General features: G+C 39.2%; 1 protein-coding gene across 3 annotated transcripts in view; it reads right to left on the bottom strand.

Annotated features, from left to right (window-relative positions):
* dpf3 (D4, zinc and double PHD fingers, family 3) overlaps positions 1-20,507 on the bottom strand; it is a 182,202-nt gene that overhangs the window by 22,432 nt on the left and 139,263 nt on the right. For 2 of the 3 annotated variants that reach the window (XM_039741840.1, XM_039741841.1), the window contains exons 8-9: positions 10,849-10,977; positions 5,998-6,622 (exon numbers count right to left, since the gene is read on the bottom strand). In XM_039741840.1, coding sequence (XP_039597774.1) covers positions 6,456-6,622; positions 10,849-10,977 — 296 coding nt within the window. In that variant the 3' untranslated portion in view covers positions 5,998-6,455. The remainder of the gene's footprint in view (positions 1-5,997; positions 6,623-10,848; positions 10,978-20,507) is intronic. The other variant, XM_039741842.1, reaches the window with a different exon arrangement.

Raw genomic sequence — 20,507 nt, 5'->3', positions numbered from 1 at the left:
TATGGTGGGGTCATTATTTAGCTTTGTTTGTGGAGTTTCTGTGGCCAAATGAATTGGAATCACAGTGTACAGTGACATGATATCTAATAAGACCATGATCTCATTCTCAGCAATGAACACATTTTTAGACACTGTAATGTCATCTTGGCAGTTTTAATAGAATATTATGAATAATATGTTAAATGTTTGAGCATTTCAAAAAGTTCTTTAGATAAGTTATAAGTTGGACCACCTTTTAGGCTGACAACCGGTCTGAATTTTAGAGGAGTTTTATGTAGTTTTGGGAGGCCATAGAATTCATATACTCAAAAAAAGATTTTTTGGATTTACTGAACTGTGTTATGTAGTTCAACAAACTAAACTACTGTAACTAACACAACTCCAACATTGTTTTACTTTACTGGAATTACTGACTCCAATACATATAATTGAATAGACTTACATAAAAGATACATCACAACATTTTGTCTTTACTTTGCTACAGACAGCAGTACAAATGATACAAATGGATTGCATCTTGTGTAATAAATATTCAAACCATATTAATACTGTTCAACTTATTAAGTGTGTAGTAATTTGCTTATTGCTCTATAAGGTAATCAAGTTATATTTTGGTTGATTGCATTTTTCATGTAATCTTAACATTTATTAAATTGCTGATTTAGAAACAAAGTAAAAGATGCATTTCTGTTGTACAGTGGACAATGTGTACCAAAATAAAGTCTCTACAACCTTCTACAAACTCACAAAATTCACAAAATTGGGAAAAAATGTATTTACTAAAAGTCCTTAATTTTCTTTCCAACTGCAGAAATGTTTGAGGATCCCTTAGAATGTGTTGCCAAAAAAAGGTGAAAAATATCACTGTATTCAACTACAGTATAGTCATGTACACAAAACGTTTAAGTTAAAATGAATTCATTTAACTGTTTATAGGATAAAGTGGGAAAACTATGTTTTTGAGGATTAGAAAAGTATTAATATTTAGTAAAATTAACATAAAATGAGTGAGGAATGAAAACAGTAATACTGTAATTCGATTGCTTTGTTTCAACATAAATTAATTGTTTCAGCCTGACATCAAAGTTAAAGCAACTTAAATTACATACATAAAGGAATATTCCCAATAGTTCAATTTTTTGAATGCGTGTGTACAGTGTGTGCATATATATATATATATATATATATATATATATATATATATATATATATATATATATATATATATATATATATACACACATATATACTGTATATATATTGGATATATTGGATATATATTGTGAGCAGGGGGGCTGAACACACCCCTAGAAGACACAGACACTCCTGATAAAACCTTCACATTGCTCCCTTACTTGTTGGGGTTACTTGTGGCTGCTCTGTCGTGTGATATGTTTCTCATGCGGCGGTACGCATACTTAAAAGTCCTTTTGGCTGATTGCTTTGCTTCTCTCTCCTCCCACAGACATCCTCTGCTCCTGTTGCGGGTCCCACTCATGTTGTGCTCCCCTATGATGTTTGTCTATTCTTTTAAACAAGAACTAACTGCATACGGAGCTCGTTTTACTTCTGAAAGAGACATGTTTGGTTGAAGTGTTTGAATAAAGTTCCTGTCTCTACAGTCTCCTGTGTTTCTGTGCAATTTTGTGACCTAAACGTGACAAATGGTACCAGGAGTGGGGTTGTGACCCAAGCGTGACAATATATAATGTTAGACTGTAATTTAGATCGGTGTTGTAACTGTGGGAAGTGAAATAGAGCAGTTCCCACAAGGAAGAGTGATAAAATCGCGTGCTGTGTGGTGAAATCCTGTGTCTCTGCCTGTCTGTACTGGGTTATGGTGGCACTACGCACTCCTGGTTTACATCCTGCATACATCACTCTGTAAGTAGCACAGGCAGCATGAAGTGAGACAAGATACTGCAACTAAAAAAATATTAATAATATAGGCTTATTAGGTCATTACTGTCATGTACTAAGTACACTGAAATTCTTTCTTGCATATACTGATCGACACGGGACACATCACCACTCTCCAACATCATGATTAGTTGAGAACATTTATCCATCCTATTTCATCTCTTACACAAGCCAGGTACAAAGCTCAAGTAAGAGATTTCATCCATCCAACTATGATGATGAGATAGCTGTATCCCAACTGGATATTCCTGATGACTCTGTTGATTTGGTGAAAACACTGCCATTAAAAAAGCAAGAATTGAGCATTAGTGCCAAACTGCAAGTCTGTTAAGACCGTTATGACAGAGTCACATAAGTTACTTTATTAAAGGGCATATCAGAATGTGAACGAACCTATATAATGCAGAGTAAGAGTGCATAAAGAAATGGTGCCCATGGTGAAGGTGAAAAACCTGGCACCCAAACACTTGTAAGCTTTCCAACACAATTTTCTTCTACCTGAAATGAGGACCAAAACAAGCAATGGCATTGAGAAGAATGAAGTGGAATTTTAAGATAAGGAGAATGACATTATGGGAAAATTCTTTTTTGTTAATGGAAAGAGAAATGATTGAGAAAATCTCCTGCTGGTTTATACATCCACACTAGAGAACTATATTGAGGTCTCTACCTCTTTACACCTCCCTTGATTATAGCAGACCTGATCTGTGTGCTTGAGCTCTATCAGGAGGATTAAAAGATGCTTTTCAAAGAGAAACTGAAAAAGGCAAACTCACTTGCACATATTACACCAGCTCTGAATGATCAACTAACCTTTTATCTGCTCTCTTCAGATGGCTGCACTTTCACATAGCTGTCTTTAGTACTTGATATCCTTTTCATCTCTTCTAGGCCTTGTCCCCCAAACCAATTTCCTACAACTCTCTTACCTGTAAATGTTCACATCTTATGGCACTCAAATTCATCAGTTAAAATGCTGAGGTTCTAAACGTCTATGAATTTTTTTCAGTATAGTAATGCATTTCACATCTGTAGTCAGTCAGTCAACCCGCTATATCCTAACACAGGGACACGGGGGTCTGCTGGAGCCAATCCCAGCCAGCACAGAGCGCAAGGCAGGAACAAACCCCGGGCAGGGCGCCAGCCCACCGCAGCATCTACAGTCTATTTTTACAAATATGAATATTTTAGGTTTAGAGATAGATTTAGATATGTAATCATCATGAGGCCTTTTACATCAAGTGTATATATACAATGGATCCAGAAAGTATTGACACCCCTTCACTTTTTCACATTTTGTTATGCTGTAGCCTTTTTCTAAAATTATTTCAATTCATTTTTCTCCATCAACTAACACTCAATACCTAACAATGACAGAGCGAAAAGTGGAATTTAGGAATTTTTGAAAAAATTTCTTTTAAATTAGGAACTGAAATGTCACATCTGATGCAAGTATTCAGACCATTTATATAGTTTGAGCCCCTTTGGCAGTGATTACACTCTGGAGTCTTCTTAGGTTTAATGTGACAAGCTTGACACACTTGGATTTTCTGCCATACTTCTCTGCAGATCCTTTCAAGCTCTGGATGGAGCTGACTGGATGAAGAGAGTCAATGGATAGCTATTTTTTGGTCTCTGCAGAGAAGTTCACCTAGGTTCAAGTCCAGGCTTTGGCTTGATATTCCCAGAGTTGTCCCAAAGATACTCCTGTGTTGTCCTTCCTTTGTACTTAGGCCCATTGTCCTGTTGGCCTGGTGAACTTTTGGCCTAGTCTGAGGTCCAAAGTACTCTGGAGCAGGTTTTCATTACAGATATCTCTGTACTGAATTGACCACAGATGTACTCTGAACAAAGTGTAGAAACATCTCAGTAAGGATCAATAGAATGGTATTCAAGTGTCACAGCTAAGAGTCTGAATACTAATGCCAATGTGATATTTCAGTTTAAATTTTTAATAAACTGGGGGCTTTGCCCCTTCTCGCTTTGCTCGCCCACCCCTGGGTTTGGTTTACCGGATAAACAATTTAAAGAGATTGTTGGTTTCATGGGAATTGCTACATATGCATTATTTTCACTTTTATTTTAAAACTTTTGTAAAAACAATAATTTATTTCCAGCCCTGGGCGTGGTTACATCTCTTTCTCGCAGGACGTATAACACTGCTCAGGTTGTGAAGGGGGTGGCGGCTGAACGCAAGCTAAGGAGATGCCGTTGGATCATCTGCTGTCTTTCTAATGCTGGCGAGTTTCCTGTTTTGCTTGTCTCGCTGCACGTTTATTTCAAAGCCTGTACAGCAGCTGTCCTTTTGCCACTTCGCATCTCTGTCACTCGCGTTGTGAAGGGGGTGGGGTTTTTTAGTTTGCCTGAGCGCATGCTAAGGAGAAGCATTATGATCATCTGCAGGCTTCTTGCTGCTGGCTAGCTGCATGTTTTGCTTGTCTCTTGTCATTGTTTTAAGAGCTGGGAGCACATGAAGCGTGTCTGCCAACAGCAATCCAACAACTGCCACGTTAGATGTCCGTGGGTACTTGTGTTAAATGATGTCTCAATGTCTTGTCTGACGTGACGTTGTAAAAACAATACTTGTCCTTTATTTCCAGCCTCGGGCGTGGTTAAATCTCTTTCTCAGGACATATAATGCTGCTCGCATTGTTAGGGGGGGTGGCTGAATGCATACTAAGGAGGTGCCATCAGGTCATCTGCTCTCTTTCTGCTGCTGACGCGCTGCTATCAGTCTTCTGTGCTGTACTCCGCCCTCCCTCAATCGGACTTAACAGTCACTTAAAACAAAAAAGGCTTCAACCTGGCTGCGACGCTACAATACTTTCGAATTTTACTGCTTTCATATTCTTTACTTTGCTCTGCATGTGTATCACACCATCATTTGTTTGAGCCTTTTGAATTCCACTGCTTTCATAATCTCTTATCTGCCTTTTTTTCTCTCCAGCGCTTTTGGGTCTCTTTTCTCCACGCTGCTCTTTCTTCTTTCCTTAGTTCTTGACGTTTCATTTAGAACGCATTGTCCTTATACGCTTTATATGTGCTGAGAGCACAGGATCTGTGTGTGCTACGTGCCTTTACACGACTGAGTGTATTTGATATTGTTTGCGTCTCATGGGTCTTTTAAATGTCTTCCGAGAACTTCCGAGAAGATCATGTATCGTCGCCCTGCTTTTCCTTTCCAGGATTTTTTTTTATAATAGAGAGATTTGCGAAAATATGTAATATCCTGTTTTCACTTTGTCATTCTTCATTACTGAATACTGTATTATGAAAATGTATTTAAATGAGTTTAGTACAGGGTTCAAACATAACAAAATAAGAAAAACTGAAAGGATCTGAATAGTTTCTAAATCCACTGTAGATGTAGATACAGATATATATATATATATATACAGTAGATATAGCTATATATAGGAAGAGAGAGTCTCATGAATGGGTAGAGCTGTAATATACATATATTTCTTTATGGGTTGCCTCTTACACTGCACTTATCTAAGCAGGATGGTATGTAGTGTAAGTAAAAATACATATTGTGAAATTTGCAAGTATTGTGCACCTCTTACAGGGACCAATTTTAAAGGACAACTATGGCCCTATACTTTGTTTTTGCCCTATCACAGTCAATCAAATTGGTTACCATTGGTACACCAACACTTCTTATGATTTCTTGTTTTTTTGCATTTTTTCAACGCTAACACAAAAAAAATATATACACACACAACCATACATATATAGTTGCAGGGATCTCAGGTGAGATTTAGGGTGCAAGCCTAAAAGCTGCACAGGACATGAGCAGAGCTGTACAAGATCTTAACAGTGAGAGAGCAGCATACACTTGCAATGTCAATATAAGTCAGTGTGAGAAGTTGGGTAGACTTCCTCCCTTTTCTAAAATACTCCAATAACTAAGAATTAGACTCCGGACCCTAGATTTGTGGCCCCAGTTAATGCAGTGTGATGACTGTATCCTGGTCCTGTGGGTTTTTTTTTTTTATTATTAATATAAGTAGCTTCTCTTTGTTCTACTTACTCTACTTTGTAGATTTTAGAGAGAAAACAAAAGGGGATTCCTACCTTTCTCCCGATCTTTCTTCATTATTTCCCCATCTCTTGGATGTCGGCACTGTGCACACATGTTCACAACTACAGTTTATTTCTGGTTTCTTTTCTTCCAAATAATGAAGGAAACAGCAGCATGCCCGGCAATACTTTCTTCTCCCACTCTTTCACTGTTCAAATGGGACACGAACGGTAACGCTGAGCAAATCTGCCATTCTGGTTTGATCTTTTTCTTTTTATTTGATGCAAAAATATGCAATACAGTTTCTTCTCTATTAAGACATTTGAAAAAAGAGTTATATTTCTCAGCAATTTGAGTTTTGTATAATTTGGTAAACAAAAAAACACTTTATTTTCAAGGAGATGTCCATAAAAAAGTCAAAAATCATAACATTTTTCCAGTATCATTGTGCTTTTCATAAAAAAAAAGAAAAAAATCAAAGTAGCAGTGGACTTCTGTGTTTATAGAAGTTCTATCTGCACCTGGAAGACTCCATGCTGCCATTCGACAGTGGTTCGTCAAAATCGTCATCGTCAAATCCATGAAAAGTTGACGTGTCACTCTCTGATGAGGCACCAAACAAGTCCTCTGCACCAAAGGCACCCATCTTCCTCTCCTCCCCAACGTGGCCATGTTCAGCTGACACATAAAAAACATATCATTAATATAATAAATAATTTAACAGAGCTTGGTTGACAAGAACGTCAACTAACAGGCTCAGCTATCTGTCTGTCTTTCCTTTCTACTTTGCTGCATCTTTCATATGTTTAAATACATGAAACCTATGGCAGTTTGGTGAGAAAGAAATGTGTATACAGAACACCATTTGTTTTATAAAAAAATTGACAAAATGGCATTAGAAACTGTGAAACATTGAAACCATTGAGCTTCACAAAGTTAATCCTGCAGTTCTGGTAGAAAAGCCACACAGACAGGGAACATGACCACTCCACATAGACAGAGAAGTTAAGAGTGGTGAAAGGGTTGGCCTTCAGTGAGGATTGAGTTCATTCTTAAACATTTATTTTATCTTTCATCCTCAATCTCAATGTACCTTACCTAAACATATCCAAGAAAAAAGTAACACTGAAAATGGTTGGCATGTCACAGATGCATCTTTCACTTGATCTTAATTTTGCAAATATAATTTTTTTCTAATTTTTAACTAAGAAAAGAATTCCACTGCAAAGGTTGAGACATTGAGTGAGCAAATATGATAGTAATAAACTCCAAATTTACTTTAATTCTTTGACTACTGAAACAAGACTGTTTTCTTGTAAATTTTCATGCAGTATATTAAATGATCATATACTTTATTTTGTTACCATAAATCAGATTGTTTAATTAAGTGCCATCTGCTGACCTATTTCACCGCACTGTGTACACGTAACAATAATGACCCATAAACCCATAATCATTGACTGAGTCAGCCATCTTCATTAATGGTATGATCTTTTTGGGGGATCTTTTGTTTAGTTTGATTTAATGTTTGGAATTATTTCTGCTGTTATTTTCATTGCTATGAATTTTTAGCATTATTTCACAATTTGCAATGTAATGTTGTTCATTACTAAGGTTCCTTAAGAACCAACAGCATTGCAAAACGTCAAATGGTTACACCTCCCCATTTAAGGACTGTGGCATGAACTTACCAGTGTCCTAATGTCTGGATCAACTAATAAAATCTAGCACTAAGTCAACTCAAACAGCACAATAAAGTTTAGTTGGGGTGTTGACGGGATAAGATCTTTTTGACTGCAATTTAAAACAGCATATTGACTTTGCTTAAAGAAACATTAGAGAATAAAAAGAATAAAGAGGTATAGTTCAAATATAGAATAAAAAAGAATAAAGTGGTATAGTTCAAAAGGAAAATGAAAAAGAATAAAGTTGTATAGTTCAAGTGTTATAAACCTTTTGGAAAAGAAAGAAAATGATAGACAAGTATGTTAAAGGCAAAGGCTAGAATACCATCTCCAAGGAGCTTGATGTTCCTGTGTCAACAGCTGTAACTATTATTAAGATGTTTACTGTCCATGGGACTGTAGTCAAACTCTATGGATGTGGCCACAAGAGGAAGATCAACTCCAGAATGGGTACAAGGATAGTGAGAATGACACACAAAAAGCCAAGGACAACTTCCAAACAGATACAAGCTGAACTACAAGGTCAAAATACATCAGTATCTGATCGCTCCATCTGTTGCATTTTGAGTAATAGTGGGCTCAATGAAAGATGACCCAAGAGGACTCCACTGTTGAATGAAAACAATAAAAAGCCAGGAGGGAATCTGCTTATTGACAAGCCACAGTGCTTCTGGGAGAATGTCTTTTGGCCAGATGAGACAAAACTGGAGCTATTTGGCAAGTCACATAAGCCGAAAAAAATGAAGCTTTCAAAGAAAAGAACACCAGGCCTACTGTGAAACATGAAGGAGGCTGAGTTATGTTTGGGGGTTGCTTTGCTGTATCTGGCATGGTGTGGCTCGAGTCTGTGCAGAGAACAATGAAACCTTAAGACTATCAGTACATTCTGGAGCAAAATGAACTGCCCAGTGTCAGAAAGCTTTGTCTTATTCATAGGTCATGGATCCTCCAACAGAATAATGAGCCAACACACATAGCTAGAAGCACCTGAGAAGGGCTAAGAACAAAACATTGGACTATTCTGAAGTGGTCCTCTATGAGCCCTGATTTGAATCCTATCAGACCTCTATGAAAAGAACTGAAACATGCAGTCTGGAGAAAGCCCCTTTCAAACCTGACCCACTTGGAGATGTCTGCTCAGGAAGAGTGGGCCAAACAATCTGTGGACAGGTACAGAAGTCTCATGGAGAGCTCCAGGAATTGCTTGTGTGCACTGATTGGAAACTCTAAAGGCTGTGCAACAAAATATTAAGGTCTGATCACTTTTGTCCATCCCATTTTGATTTGTGTTATTATTTGAAATATTCTGTTGAATCACAACTTTAAAGCAAAGTCTGATTTTTGTAAAATATGGAATAGTCAATGATGGTTGCCATTTTTGTTTCTCAGTTTCAAGTTATTTCAGAGACAGTTATACTTTTCTCATGGATTTGTTGATGTCTGTATCAGTAGTTAATTTCTAGGCTTCGTGCATTTAACGTTTTGAATATAGAATGGTGTTTTATGAAGAGAATAGCTGTCACGGCTTACTGAGGTTTGAAAAACACTGTATCCAAAGAAATGAATCAATAAGGACAATTTGTTCAGGGCATTTCTTCACTTAGCCATTCATGAATGTATTAATGAACCTGTTTACTCAAGTCTTTTTCTCCAGTTTAGAATATAATATCAGGTTGAAATTTGGAGATCCCCATAAACACATCCTTCCATGAATCATACACACAAGTTGTTTCTGCAAATTGAGCTATTGTGGTAATGCAAATCAATTTGTAGCCCTCTGATTCTCTTTGATAAATTGTTGGAAACTGATTCCAGATCAAAAATAAAGATGGTGTGCATAACAAGTGGGAAAATTATCCCTCAGTTGAAATAGTGTTCAAATTGGTTGGCATCTATCAACTTATGAATGATTATCCACCATTCGTGAAAAGACAGTGAGTTCAGAAAGAAGATATGGAAGTTGCCACTAAATCAAATTTTATAGTTTGCCTTTCCTTACAAAAATGAAATATTTTGCAATATACCTGAAAAACATGTGGGCATATCTTGCAATATAATGTAAAATGTATGAAGTTTAAATATACTGCATATTTTTAGGATTACATTTTAAAAATAATGTAACATACATTTTCTTTAATATATTGTTACAAATGTATTTTTAAATATATTAAGCAATATATTTTGTGTTCAATACTATGCGCAATCACTCATTGCTTATGTTTTTACATGGAAAGTATTAAACACAGCCGTCCCAACAATTTATTGGTGTCAGAACATGTTGGATGTGATATATTCCACAATGAAGTATGAACTGATGAGCTTAATGCTTTTCTTTATTTTCCAAGAAAAATTGTTAAAAAAAAAAGTTACACTGTTAGCAATTTGTTAAACTTATATCTCTTCAATAGTAGTTTATAGAGATGAGTAAATGTACTGTCAGGCTAACAAGTTTACCTATAAATGCATGTGGAATATTAGAGCATCTGTTCTTAAGTAGGTTTTCTTTCAGTGGAAAGTTAATATACAACAAAGACAAACGTATATTAAAATATATTACAATTTCTATATACTCTAAAATATATTGAAAAATATATTATAGCTAGGGCGGCATGGTGGCGCAGTGGTAGCGCTGCTGCCTCGCAGTTAGGAGACCCGGGTTCGCTTCCCGGGTCCTCCCTGCGTGGAGTTTGCATGTTCTCCCCATGTCTGCGTGGGTTTCCTCCCACAGTCCAAAGACATGCAGGTTAGGTGGATTGGCGATTCTAAATTGGCCCTAGTGTGTGCTTGGTGTGTGGGTGTGTTTGTGTGTGTCCTGCGGTAGGTTGGCACCCTGCCCAGGATTGGTTCCTGCCTTGTGCCCTGTGTTGGCTGGGATTGGCTCCAGCAGACCCCCGTGACCCTGTATTTGGATTCAGCGGGTTAGAAAATGGATGGATGGATATTATAGCTATCATTTATAGTATATTTACAATATACTGTAATATATATTGCATAAAAAACATATTTCTACTATTTAAAAAAATATTTCAAGAAGTGTATTTTTAGATTTTGAAAAATATTTAGCAATATGCAAAAAGGGTCATAATTTACAATACATTTCAGTATACTGTACTGCAATGTACTGAAGCATACTGTAACATATTGTAAAATATATTCGTGTATATTTAAAATATATTTCATTTTTGTAATGGTTAAGCTATCAAGAGTGAATAGACTCACCGGAACGCCCACAGTCAGGGCAGGGCACCAAGTCTTCTGCATGACCCATCTTCCTGTTTGAGGCACAGTCTCGCAAGCAGAAATTACAGCAGTTGTTGGAAACAATGGTCCCATGAGGTCCCTTGTGAGCTAGTGTAGAAAAGAAATAATAAATGGAGACATCACTATGGCATCTCAGAGAAGACATGGAAGAGTGAAATGTTAAGTGAGCTCATTTAGAAGAACTTTGTGAAGTAAAGTGGATCAGGGCATCCTGCTTTGAATTGGACTAGATCATGAGTAGAAGAACACCTTTACATTAGCATTATGGAAACATATAATACCAATATATGAAGGACCCCTTGATGTTAATAATTCTAGTAGCTGTTACTAACTTATTGCACCCCCAGTAAGGCTAATTCTCCTCTAGATATTTTGCTAAGCAGACATTTTCTTGGTTTAGACATTTTGTCGTCTGCATATGGAGTATAGTACATCTCCGCCAGGATATGCTAACTGTAATGTTGCCTCAGGGTGAATTATTACCTTAAAATGGTGAAATGGAGGCACCCTGACTCTCAAAATAGCTTTGAATGAGGCTCACAGAGCGGACCTCTCAGCTTACAGCAGCTGAGTAGAAAACACAGTGGGCACACGGCCCAGAAAGCAAAGGAGCAGCTGGGAAGGTGATGCCAGTGCTGGTGACTGCATAGCAGTGTGTGGATAGAACAGACCCCAGATAATTGCTGTCTCATCATGGAAATTAAATTATCAATAAGCTAGTCATTTACACAGATGTATTTGGAGAGGATCATCTAGAGCCCACACTTAGGTTACTTCCACCAAGCCAGACAGTCAGGGCTGCAACCAGCATAGAACTGAGCAAAATCACATTGAGTCTGATCGCAGTTTACAAGAGACAGGTAACATGAAACCCAATGCTTCACCTTCACATTTTATGTTTCCAAATTCAGGATTTACAAAATAACACAGTAAAATCAAAGATCAAGACTTTGCAGATAGCTGGAAAAACTTAGTTATTATGCTACATTAGTAGTATTGCTTCTATCCAAATTTTTGTATTAATCTTAGTCCAATGTCCAGATTCAACTAAAGAGTAAAGAAGTCTAAATTAGCATAGGCTGCATTAATTTGGGGTGTTCATAAGAAATATAATGATTTATTTCATGAGGTAGAAGCACATAACAAACATAAATAAGTGTATTATATATTTGAAATATTAAAATGGGTGTGTTAATTTAAATGTTAAATGTTTAAATATAGTTGATTGTAACAGAAATTTGTTATTTTCCAACCTCTGATTGAGTCTATAGAGGGCCAGAACCCTACAAAATTATCTAAGATCAAAAATGACATCATTTTCATAATCACTGTTCAAGAATTATTCTAAAACAATACCCCATAGATTTATATGTTTAAAATTTGTCATGTTTAACCTTCTGGGAATGGTTCTTAGAGGGCTAGGACCATCGGTAAAAAAATCAATTATCAAAAATAATATCATATTCATGATCAGCAACCTTGAAATTGCATTAAAATCCATACAGCAAAAAATACACACCACATACTTACATTACCAATCCCCATTTTTTAAAGTTCTATGAAAAGGAGCAACATTACTTCATTTTTGCTGAAGACATCAACTGGTTTACTCTTTATGATATAGGTTTAATTTTCTGCACAAATCATGGTCAAAAGTGGTCTAAGAAAATGTGTTTTCAGGTCTAGAGGGCCAAAAATAGGAGGAAAACCTGATATAAGGTGATGTCTTGTGTAACTAGACATCAAGACATGCCAAACAGCATATCTTATGTTTAAGTATGAACACAATAAATATATAAACAAAATATACAGCAAATGTCTAATTTATCAGGTTCGCCTATTTTGCTTCCAGAAACATTCTGGATTCTTAAAAGGCATGGCTTGAATAACATGCTGGAAACATTCCTTTAGGATTTTACTCCATTCTGACTCAGTAGTATCACACTGTTCCTGCAGAAGATCCAGCCTTTCAATTCATGTCAAAGGCTCTTAGCTGAATTGAAATCCTTGGACTGTGCAGGCCATTGGAGTAAGCTGGAGTCATTGTTATGTTTGAGGAACTTTCTTAAGTTGTTCATAGATTGATAGTGTGGGATACCGGGGCTATACAGTTCCCCAAATCTGCACAAAGATAGGCACAGAGGCACAAGTACAAAGCAACACATGCCCAGCGTCCCAAGGGAGGTAGTGCCCTGCAGATGCTCTCTCCCCTGGTGCTTCCATCCAGGTGGTGTCCTGGCCAGGTAATGGCCAAGGCCGCCTGTCACACTGCCCCATCCACAGCTGAGCCTTGTGGGGCAAAGCGTACTGTCCAGCAAGGGCTGTCGTTTTGCCAGATGGGGAGTTGATCTTGTCTGGACCACAGTTCCTTCCTGCAAAACAAAGACAAAAGGGGGACGGGGAGGCGCCATGTTGATGCCCTCTCCAGGCATCTATGGAGATTCTATCCAGACAGCGCCTCCACCCGTGGCTGTGCACATGCAAAGACAGGCACATACTGCAGTGCTACAGTGTGTTTGTGCCTCACTCTGCTGTGTCGGGTTGGGCCACAATAATTATACAGTATATTTAGGGTCTCCTGCCAGCAGATGGCCAGTAGTCCCATCTGGGATGCTAATTGTGGAATACCGGGAGCTCCCCAAACCCAGACACAGACAAGCACAGAGGCACAAGTCCAAAGTAACACACATTTATTTCATGTGAGGCAGTGCTTTTCCCTCGTTCCCCATCTCAATACAGACAAGCATAAAGCATACAATGCTCAGTCCCTTCTTTCTTCTTTCTCTCCTTCTCTGCCACCTCCACACCTAGCCAAGCAAGCTTTGTCCACCTCCTCCTGACTCTGGCTCCCAGAATGGAGTGAGGTGGCTCCTTTTATTCAGCACCTGGAAGTACTCTGGGTGGTTCATCAGAATTACCTGGAATCGCTCCTAATTGTGGTGGAAGTCTATTGAATGGTTCTGCCGCTCCTCCGGTGGTACCTACAGAACACAAAAAGGCTGTACCAAACTCCAAGTCCTGGTGTGCCCTGTGGGAATCCGTGGTACCACAGCCGCCCAGGAGAGCTGTCCTCTAGCATCCCAGGGGAGGTAGTGCCCCACAGAGGCTTTCTACTTTGGTCCTTCCATCCAGGTGGTGTCCCTGCCGGGAAATAGCCGAGGCCACCTATCACTACAGAATGATAGATGGAACTTTATTTGTTCCAGGGGGAAATTTGGCTTTTCACAGAGGTTAGATCAGGTCAGGTTTGGGAGCATGTTCTGGTACCGTGTGTTGCCGCACCCACCACACAATGAAACAGCTTGTCCCACCCTCTGGAAATGACCCTCTATCTGCCACAGTCAGATGTTACATGGGCATCCCCTTGGGCTGGTCCTGTAACAATGAGGATCCTGCAAGCCAGATCGCCCCTGGTGAATAGCGCCAAATGGCCGTAATGCCGCAACTGACGTTCCCTCAAAACGCAAGTAATGTGCCTCATTCGGGACTCCATGAGCAACCACTCATTCAAAACAAAGTCAAACCAACGGCACGCAAGGATTCTCCAAAGAGACACAGTAACAAAGGACTCCAGTCTTTGTCTCAGGTCACTGGATAGCATTTATGTCTTATAACCATATAGAAAGACAGGAAGCACCAGGACTCTAAAGACTTGGACCTTCATCCTTTTGCATAGATATCAGGAACATCCCCCACCCCTTTCCAGTGACCTCAAGACCCCCCCATGCTCTCCCAATCCGTCTGTTAACTTCATGGGAAGAGTCACCAGAGACATGAATGTCACTGCCGAGGTAAGTAAACCTCATAACAAGGCTGACACTCTTTCTACAGACAGACACACTGCTGATGGCTGTGCCCAAGAGGTTATTAAAGGCCTGGTTCTTGGTTTTTATCCAGGACACTCGCAAGTCCAGATACTCAGTCTCTCGAGCGCCTCGATCAGAGCCTCCATTGACTCTAAGAAGATCACAGCACCATCAGCAATGTCAAGATCATCGAGTCTTTCTTCACCAACAGATGCCCCACAGCCACTGGGATCCACAACCTTGCCCAACACCCAGTCCATGCAAGCATTGAACAGACTAGGAACAAGAACACATTTCTGACAAAGCCCAGAATCAACTGGGAAAAACACAGAGGTTCTGTCTCTACTCTGCACAGCACTCACAGTACCAGTGTATAGGCTGGCCATGATATCCAGCAACCTCGAGGGGATCCCGTGAACCCTCAGGATGTTCCACAGGGCAGCTCGATCAACCGAGGTGAACGCTTCGTGAAAATCGACAAAGGCTGCAAAGAAACTCTGCCGATATTCGCATTTGCGCTCCACGAGAACCCTCAGTGCTATGATGTGGTCGATAGTAAACTTCTTAGGTGTAAAACCAGACTGCTCCGGTCGCTGGTAGGTGAGTAAGTTATCACAGATCCTATTGAGGAAGACTTTAGCAAGGACCTTACCTGGCACCGAGAGCAGTGTTATCCCCCTGTAGTTGCCACAATCCAGGCAATCACCCTTCTCCTTTCCGAAAAAGGGACGACAAGTCCTGTTTTCCAGTCATATGGGATGATGCCTAGTCTCCCAAATGGAAGCAAATTTTGCTTGCCATGCCAGGAGGACAGCCTGGAGAAGTTCACCCCGGATACCACAGATCCCTGCAGCCTTTCCCCACCTCAGCTGGTTCACCACCTGTGCAATCTCAGAGGGATTGGGTGGTTCACAGATAATTGGAGGTAATTGGAGTCCTAAGTATGATGTTAAACTGCTTCCAACTTGCTTGGAAATCATGGGGGATGGTGGCAGGATTGGCAGTCCAGCCACCTTAATAAAACTTCTCACAGCTCTGAGATGACAGGCAGGACTCCTTTCTGCTCTACCCAGGAGTTGCTCTCGGGAGCCCCAAACCCAGAAGAGTCAAAACCATCGGACAGCCAAAAGGGTCATGGCTGTCTAGGTTCATAACTGGCATGGTGCTAAAGTGTTGCCCGCTGCATGGCAGCACTCAGGTCCCAATTTGAGGCAGCCCATCCAGGAAGGCATGTGGAATGTCTTCTTTCTCCGACATGATGAAAATCTTCACAGAAGCAATTTAAATAATAAATACTTAAAATATTTAGATAAATAAATATATATACACACACAAAATTGTATAAAACACATCAAAAGGTCTAAAAACAAAACATAAAAAGAAAGAAAACTACTGAATTGGCAGTCATAGTCACAGTAAGGCACTATACAATGGATGTGAAACATTGTTCATAGCATATTATCTGCTTGGAAAAGGACAGACTGTGGCCATAAAGGCATTCACATGGCCAGGAGAAATTCTTATTCTGTTCAGTTGGTATTAAAATGTCTAATGTGTGTGTGTTTGCTCAGGAATTAGCTCAGGGTGTCAGTCCTACACCGAGTGGATATTAGCTCAGGGTGTCAGTCCTACATCAAGTGGCTATTAGTTCAGGGTGTCAGTCCTACACCAAGTGGCTATTAGTTCAGGGTGTCAGTCCTACACCAAGTGGCTATTAGCTCAGGGCGTCAGTCCTACACCAAGTGGCTATTAGCTCAGGGCGTCAGTCCTACACCGAGTGGATATTAGCTCAGGGCGTCAGTCCTACACCGAGTGGATATTAGCTCAGGGCGTCAGTCCTACACCAAGTGGCTATTAGCTCAGGGTGTCAGTCCTACACCAAGTGGATATTAGCTCAGGGCGTCAGTCCTACACCAAGTGGATATTAGCTCAGGGTGTCAGTCCTACACCGAGTGGCTATTAGCTCAGAGCGTCAGTCCTACACCAAGTGGATATTAGCTCAGGGTGTCAGTCCTACACCGAGTGGCTATTCCCCTTGCAATGGTAGTGCTGGAATGTGAACTCAGGGGCCTTGGGATTGAACAACAGCATATTTTCTGATTCAGTAAAGGTAAAACTCCATTTAATCATCTTCTGACAAGACTGCTGTGTAAAGCATGCACTCTTCCACTGACACTTGCTCTCTCCATGTAGAAATCTTGGATAAACCCACAATTTCCACTGGCAAGGAATTAATTTGGTGTGTTGCTCCTTCTCTCATCTGATGTCTTCCATGAGACACAAACACAGGAACTTGGGATTACATAGCAAGCTTGTCAGCCAGCCAAGATAAATAGAGCTATTCGTTTAGCAAAACATAAGACAAAGCTGCTGTTTAATTCCAAGGTCTTGAGTTTTCACCCCAGTCATGGCAACTTAGGCATTTTTTGTGGGCAACACCATAAATTAATTGATTGATAGTATCAATGTCAAAAAAGCATTATACTACCACCACCTGCCTATATCATGGGCACAAGGTAGAATTAATCCATTGCACTCATATGGTTTATGCCAATTCTGACACAGCAGAAACCAAGATCCTTCAGACCAGGTAACATTTACCCAATCTTCAGTCATCCAGTTTTTGTGGTCATGTGCCCTCTGACAGAGGTGGACTCAGAGTGGTCTTCTGTGTGTTCAGATATGCTCATCCACACATGACTGTTAGTAATGGTAGTGATTGGAGCATGATGCAGCCTTTCTGTTGGTTTGACTGAATCTAGCCATTTTTCCAATGACTTTTTCATTAACAAACCTGCAGCTTACTTTAAGCTTCTTAATGTCACCTCATTCTCTATAAACTCTGTAGAATATAAACATCTCACGCCATCTAGAATTACCACTTCTGGTGCCAACAGCTAAAGTAACATAAGTAACACACTGTGCCCAACAACTAAAAGTCTTCTCGATGTCTGCATGCTTAGTATACTGAGTTACAGCCACTCGATTGGCTATTTGGAAAAGCACGCTATATGAGTTAATGAGCAGGTGGACCTTATACTGGGGCTGCTAAGTGTGTACATATATACACATATATTTAAATTAGATTTTAGTAATGCAATCTCCATTCATTTTACTCAGAACACAAATGATGAACATCAAATTTTCTGTTGTTCTCAAAAACAGTTCTCTCTCATCTGATGACATTTTGATCACATTTTAATCCTTTAATTTTTGTTTATATATTTTCAGATTTCTTCACTGTTTAGTTACTTACCTAACAATCACAAAGAAAACATTTGTTTGCCTACTGCAATGCTGCCTTGGGGAGGAAACTATATGATTTGAAAAAGTCCAGAAGGGCCTGGGAGATTTAAAAAATGGACTGGAATGCAAAACCAGAAATTCAATACAGTATCTGTTGCACTTCTAAAGAGACATCTTCAAATTCAACAAAAACAGAATTAGTCCAAACTCTGTGTTACTCTTTAACAACTTGCACTTTCTGGTCCTGCCTCATCAACAGAAGAGGTGCTGTTTCACACAAAATTACCAAAATGGGCAAATAGGCCAGCAAGGCTCCAGCTGGTAACTTGGAAATGAGAATCGGGACTACAGAGTGCCAGCTGGATCACCTTAAGCAGTTTGAGAGCAGTAAGTCTGTGACGGCAGGAAGAACAGCTGGTATCACCGAGCAAAAAAAGGACTTGATAGTTCTTACAAAACCTATTAAAATCAGAGTCAGTGCAAGTTACTTAAGCAAAAAACAAATATCATCACCTGCATTTAGTTTTTTTATAAATGTTCCTTTTTTCAATGTTCTTTACCTTGAAACCCAAACACATATAAATTATTTAACCATTTATTTTTGAATCGGCTGTGTTCTTCAAAGAGTTGTAAAGTGACAGTCCAAGGCAGTTGCTGTCTCTAAATGAACATTGCACCTTAATATGCCAAGAGAAACAATCATTTTGTCCAACAATTTTGAACCTTTTTTTCCATTAAAGTATTATAAATAATCTTCAGTGAGGCAGAAGCAGTGAGGAGGATAGGTCCACACCATGACAATACACATTATATAGGGTGTCCCAAAATTCATGCAAGATTTGAATTTGGCGCCATTTGTGAGGTAAAGTGTTGCCAACGAAAAAAAAAGACAGCGTGACAGCTCACAGTTCAGGGTTATTAAAAATGGAGCGCTACACGAAAGAACAATGCGTTTTCATTATTGAGCAATATTTTAAAAATAATGAAGGTTTGGCAGCTACAGTTCGCAATTTTTGTACAAAATATGGTCGAAATAGTGATTTAATTTCAACTTTTTCGAACAAAATCATTTTCAGCGATTAGGCTCATTTTCATCTTGATGGCTTCATTAATCGTCAAAATTGTCGCATTTGGGGTTCAGAAAATCCACGAGTGATTGTTGAGAAACAAATGCATCCACAATGTGTCACTGTTTGGTGCGGATTTTGGGCTGGAGGCATCATCGGGCCATTCTTCTTCGAAAATGCGGCTGGTCAGGCAATAACAGTTAATGGTGCTCGCTATCGTGACATGATAATCCAGCTTTTTGTGCCTAAATTGAAAGATATGGATGTGGACGACATGTGGTTTCAATAAGACGGTGCCACATGCCATACAGCCCGAGAAACAATTCAATTACTGCATGAGTCATTTCCTGGTCGTGTAATTTCCCGTTTTGGTGATCAGAATTGGCCGCCCAGATCATGCGATTTAACGCCGTTGGACTTTTTTCTTTTGGGTTTTTTGAAGTCTAAGGTTTATGTCATCAAGCCCACGACCACCCACGCCTTGAAGGAGGAAAATGAGTGCTGTATCAACAAAATTCAGCCACATTTATGCAAAACGGTCATGGAAAATTTCGACAAAAGCGTGCGTATGTGCCAGCAAAGTCGTAGAGGCCATTTACTCGATATGCTATTCCATACATAACCCTATACTGTATACTTTATGAATCAATTAAAAATTTACAATTTTTAATTAAAAACCTGTGTTCTCTATCAAAATTACTTCTTGCATGAATTTTGGGACACCCTTTATAGAGTATAAACTGTAATGTGTTGGCCAAGAATTGGGGGATGGGGAGTTCTTTTAGTACACTGGCAGGAAAATCATATGATAAGGATTGATAATAGGAGGTTTCAAAGTAGAATGCTTGAATGAAGTCAGGAGGATAAGAACAGTTTTATTAGCAAAAGAAACCTGTAAATGTGGGTAAATTTTTAGCTCATAGATAGACAAGAAGTAGACTACATTTAATAGATAGATAGATAGATAGATAGATAGATAGATAGATAGATAGATAGATAGATAGATAGATAGATAGATAGATAGAATGGATTCAGAAAGTTTTCAGACCTTTTTACATTATGCACACTTTATTAAAAAGTACATTTTCAGTTTGCCAATAAATTGGCACTGAAAGGTGAACTATCATCCCAGGATGAAGTGGTGTGCACTCCAGAGCAGATTTTCTTCAACAACCTCAGTGTATTTGGCTGCATTCATCCTTCCCTCAATTCTGACTCTCTGTTCCTGCACCCCACAGTGTGATGCTGCTACCATCATGCTTCATTGTAGGGTTGGTATTAGACAGCTAATGGTGCCAAAAGAGTTCAACTCCTGTCTTATCAGACCAGAGATTTTTTTGCTTCTTGCTCTCAGAGTCCTGCAAACTTCATTTGGCAAACTCCAAGAAGGTTATATTTTTCCACATTGCCATTGACTGATGGAGCGCTGTTGAGATGGTCAGCAGTCATATGGATTCTCTCATCTCAGAGGTCTTTTGAAGCTCAGTTAAAGTGAGCA

This window comes from Polypterus senegalus, chromosome 18, assembly GCF_016835505.1.
Source record: "Polypterus senegalus isolate Bchr_013 chromosome 18, ASM1683550v1, whole genome shotgun sequence".
Classification (NCBI taxonomy): domain Eukaryota; kingdom Metazoa; phylum Chordata; class Cladistia; order Polypteriformes; family Polypteridae; genus Polypterus; species Polypterus senegalus.
This window is presented reverse-complemented; position numbering and strand designations above follow the sequence as displayed.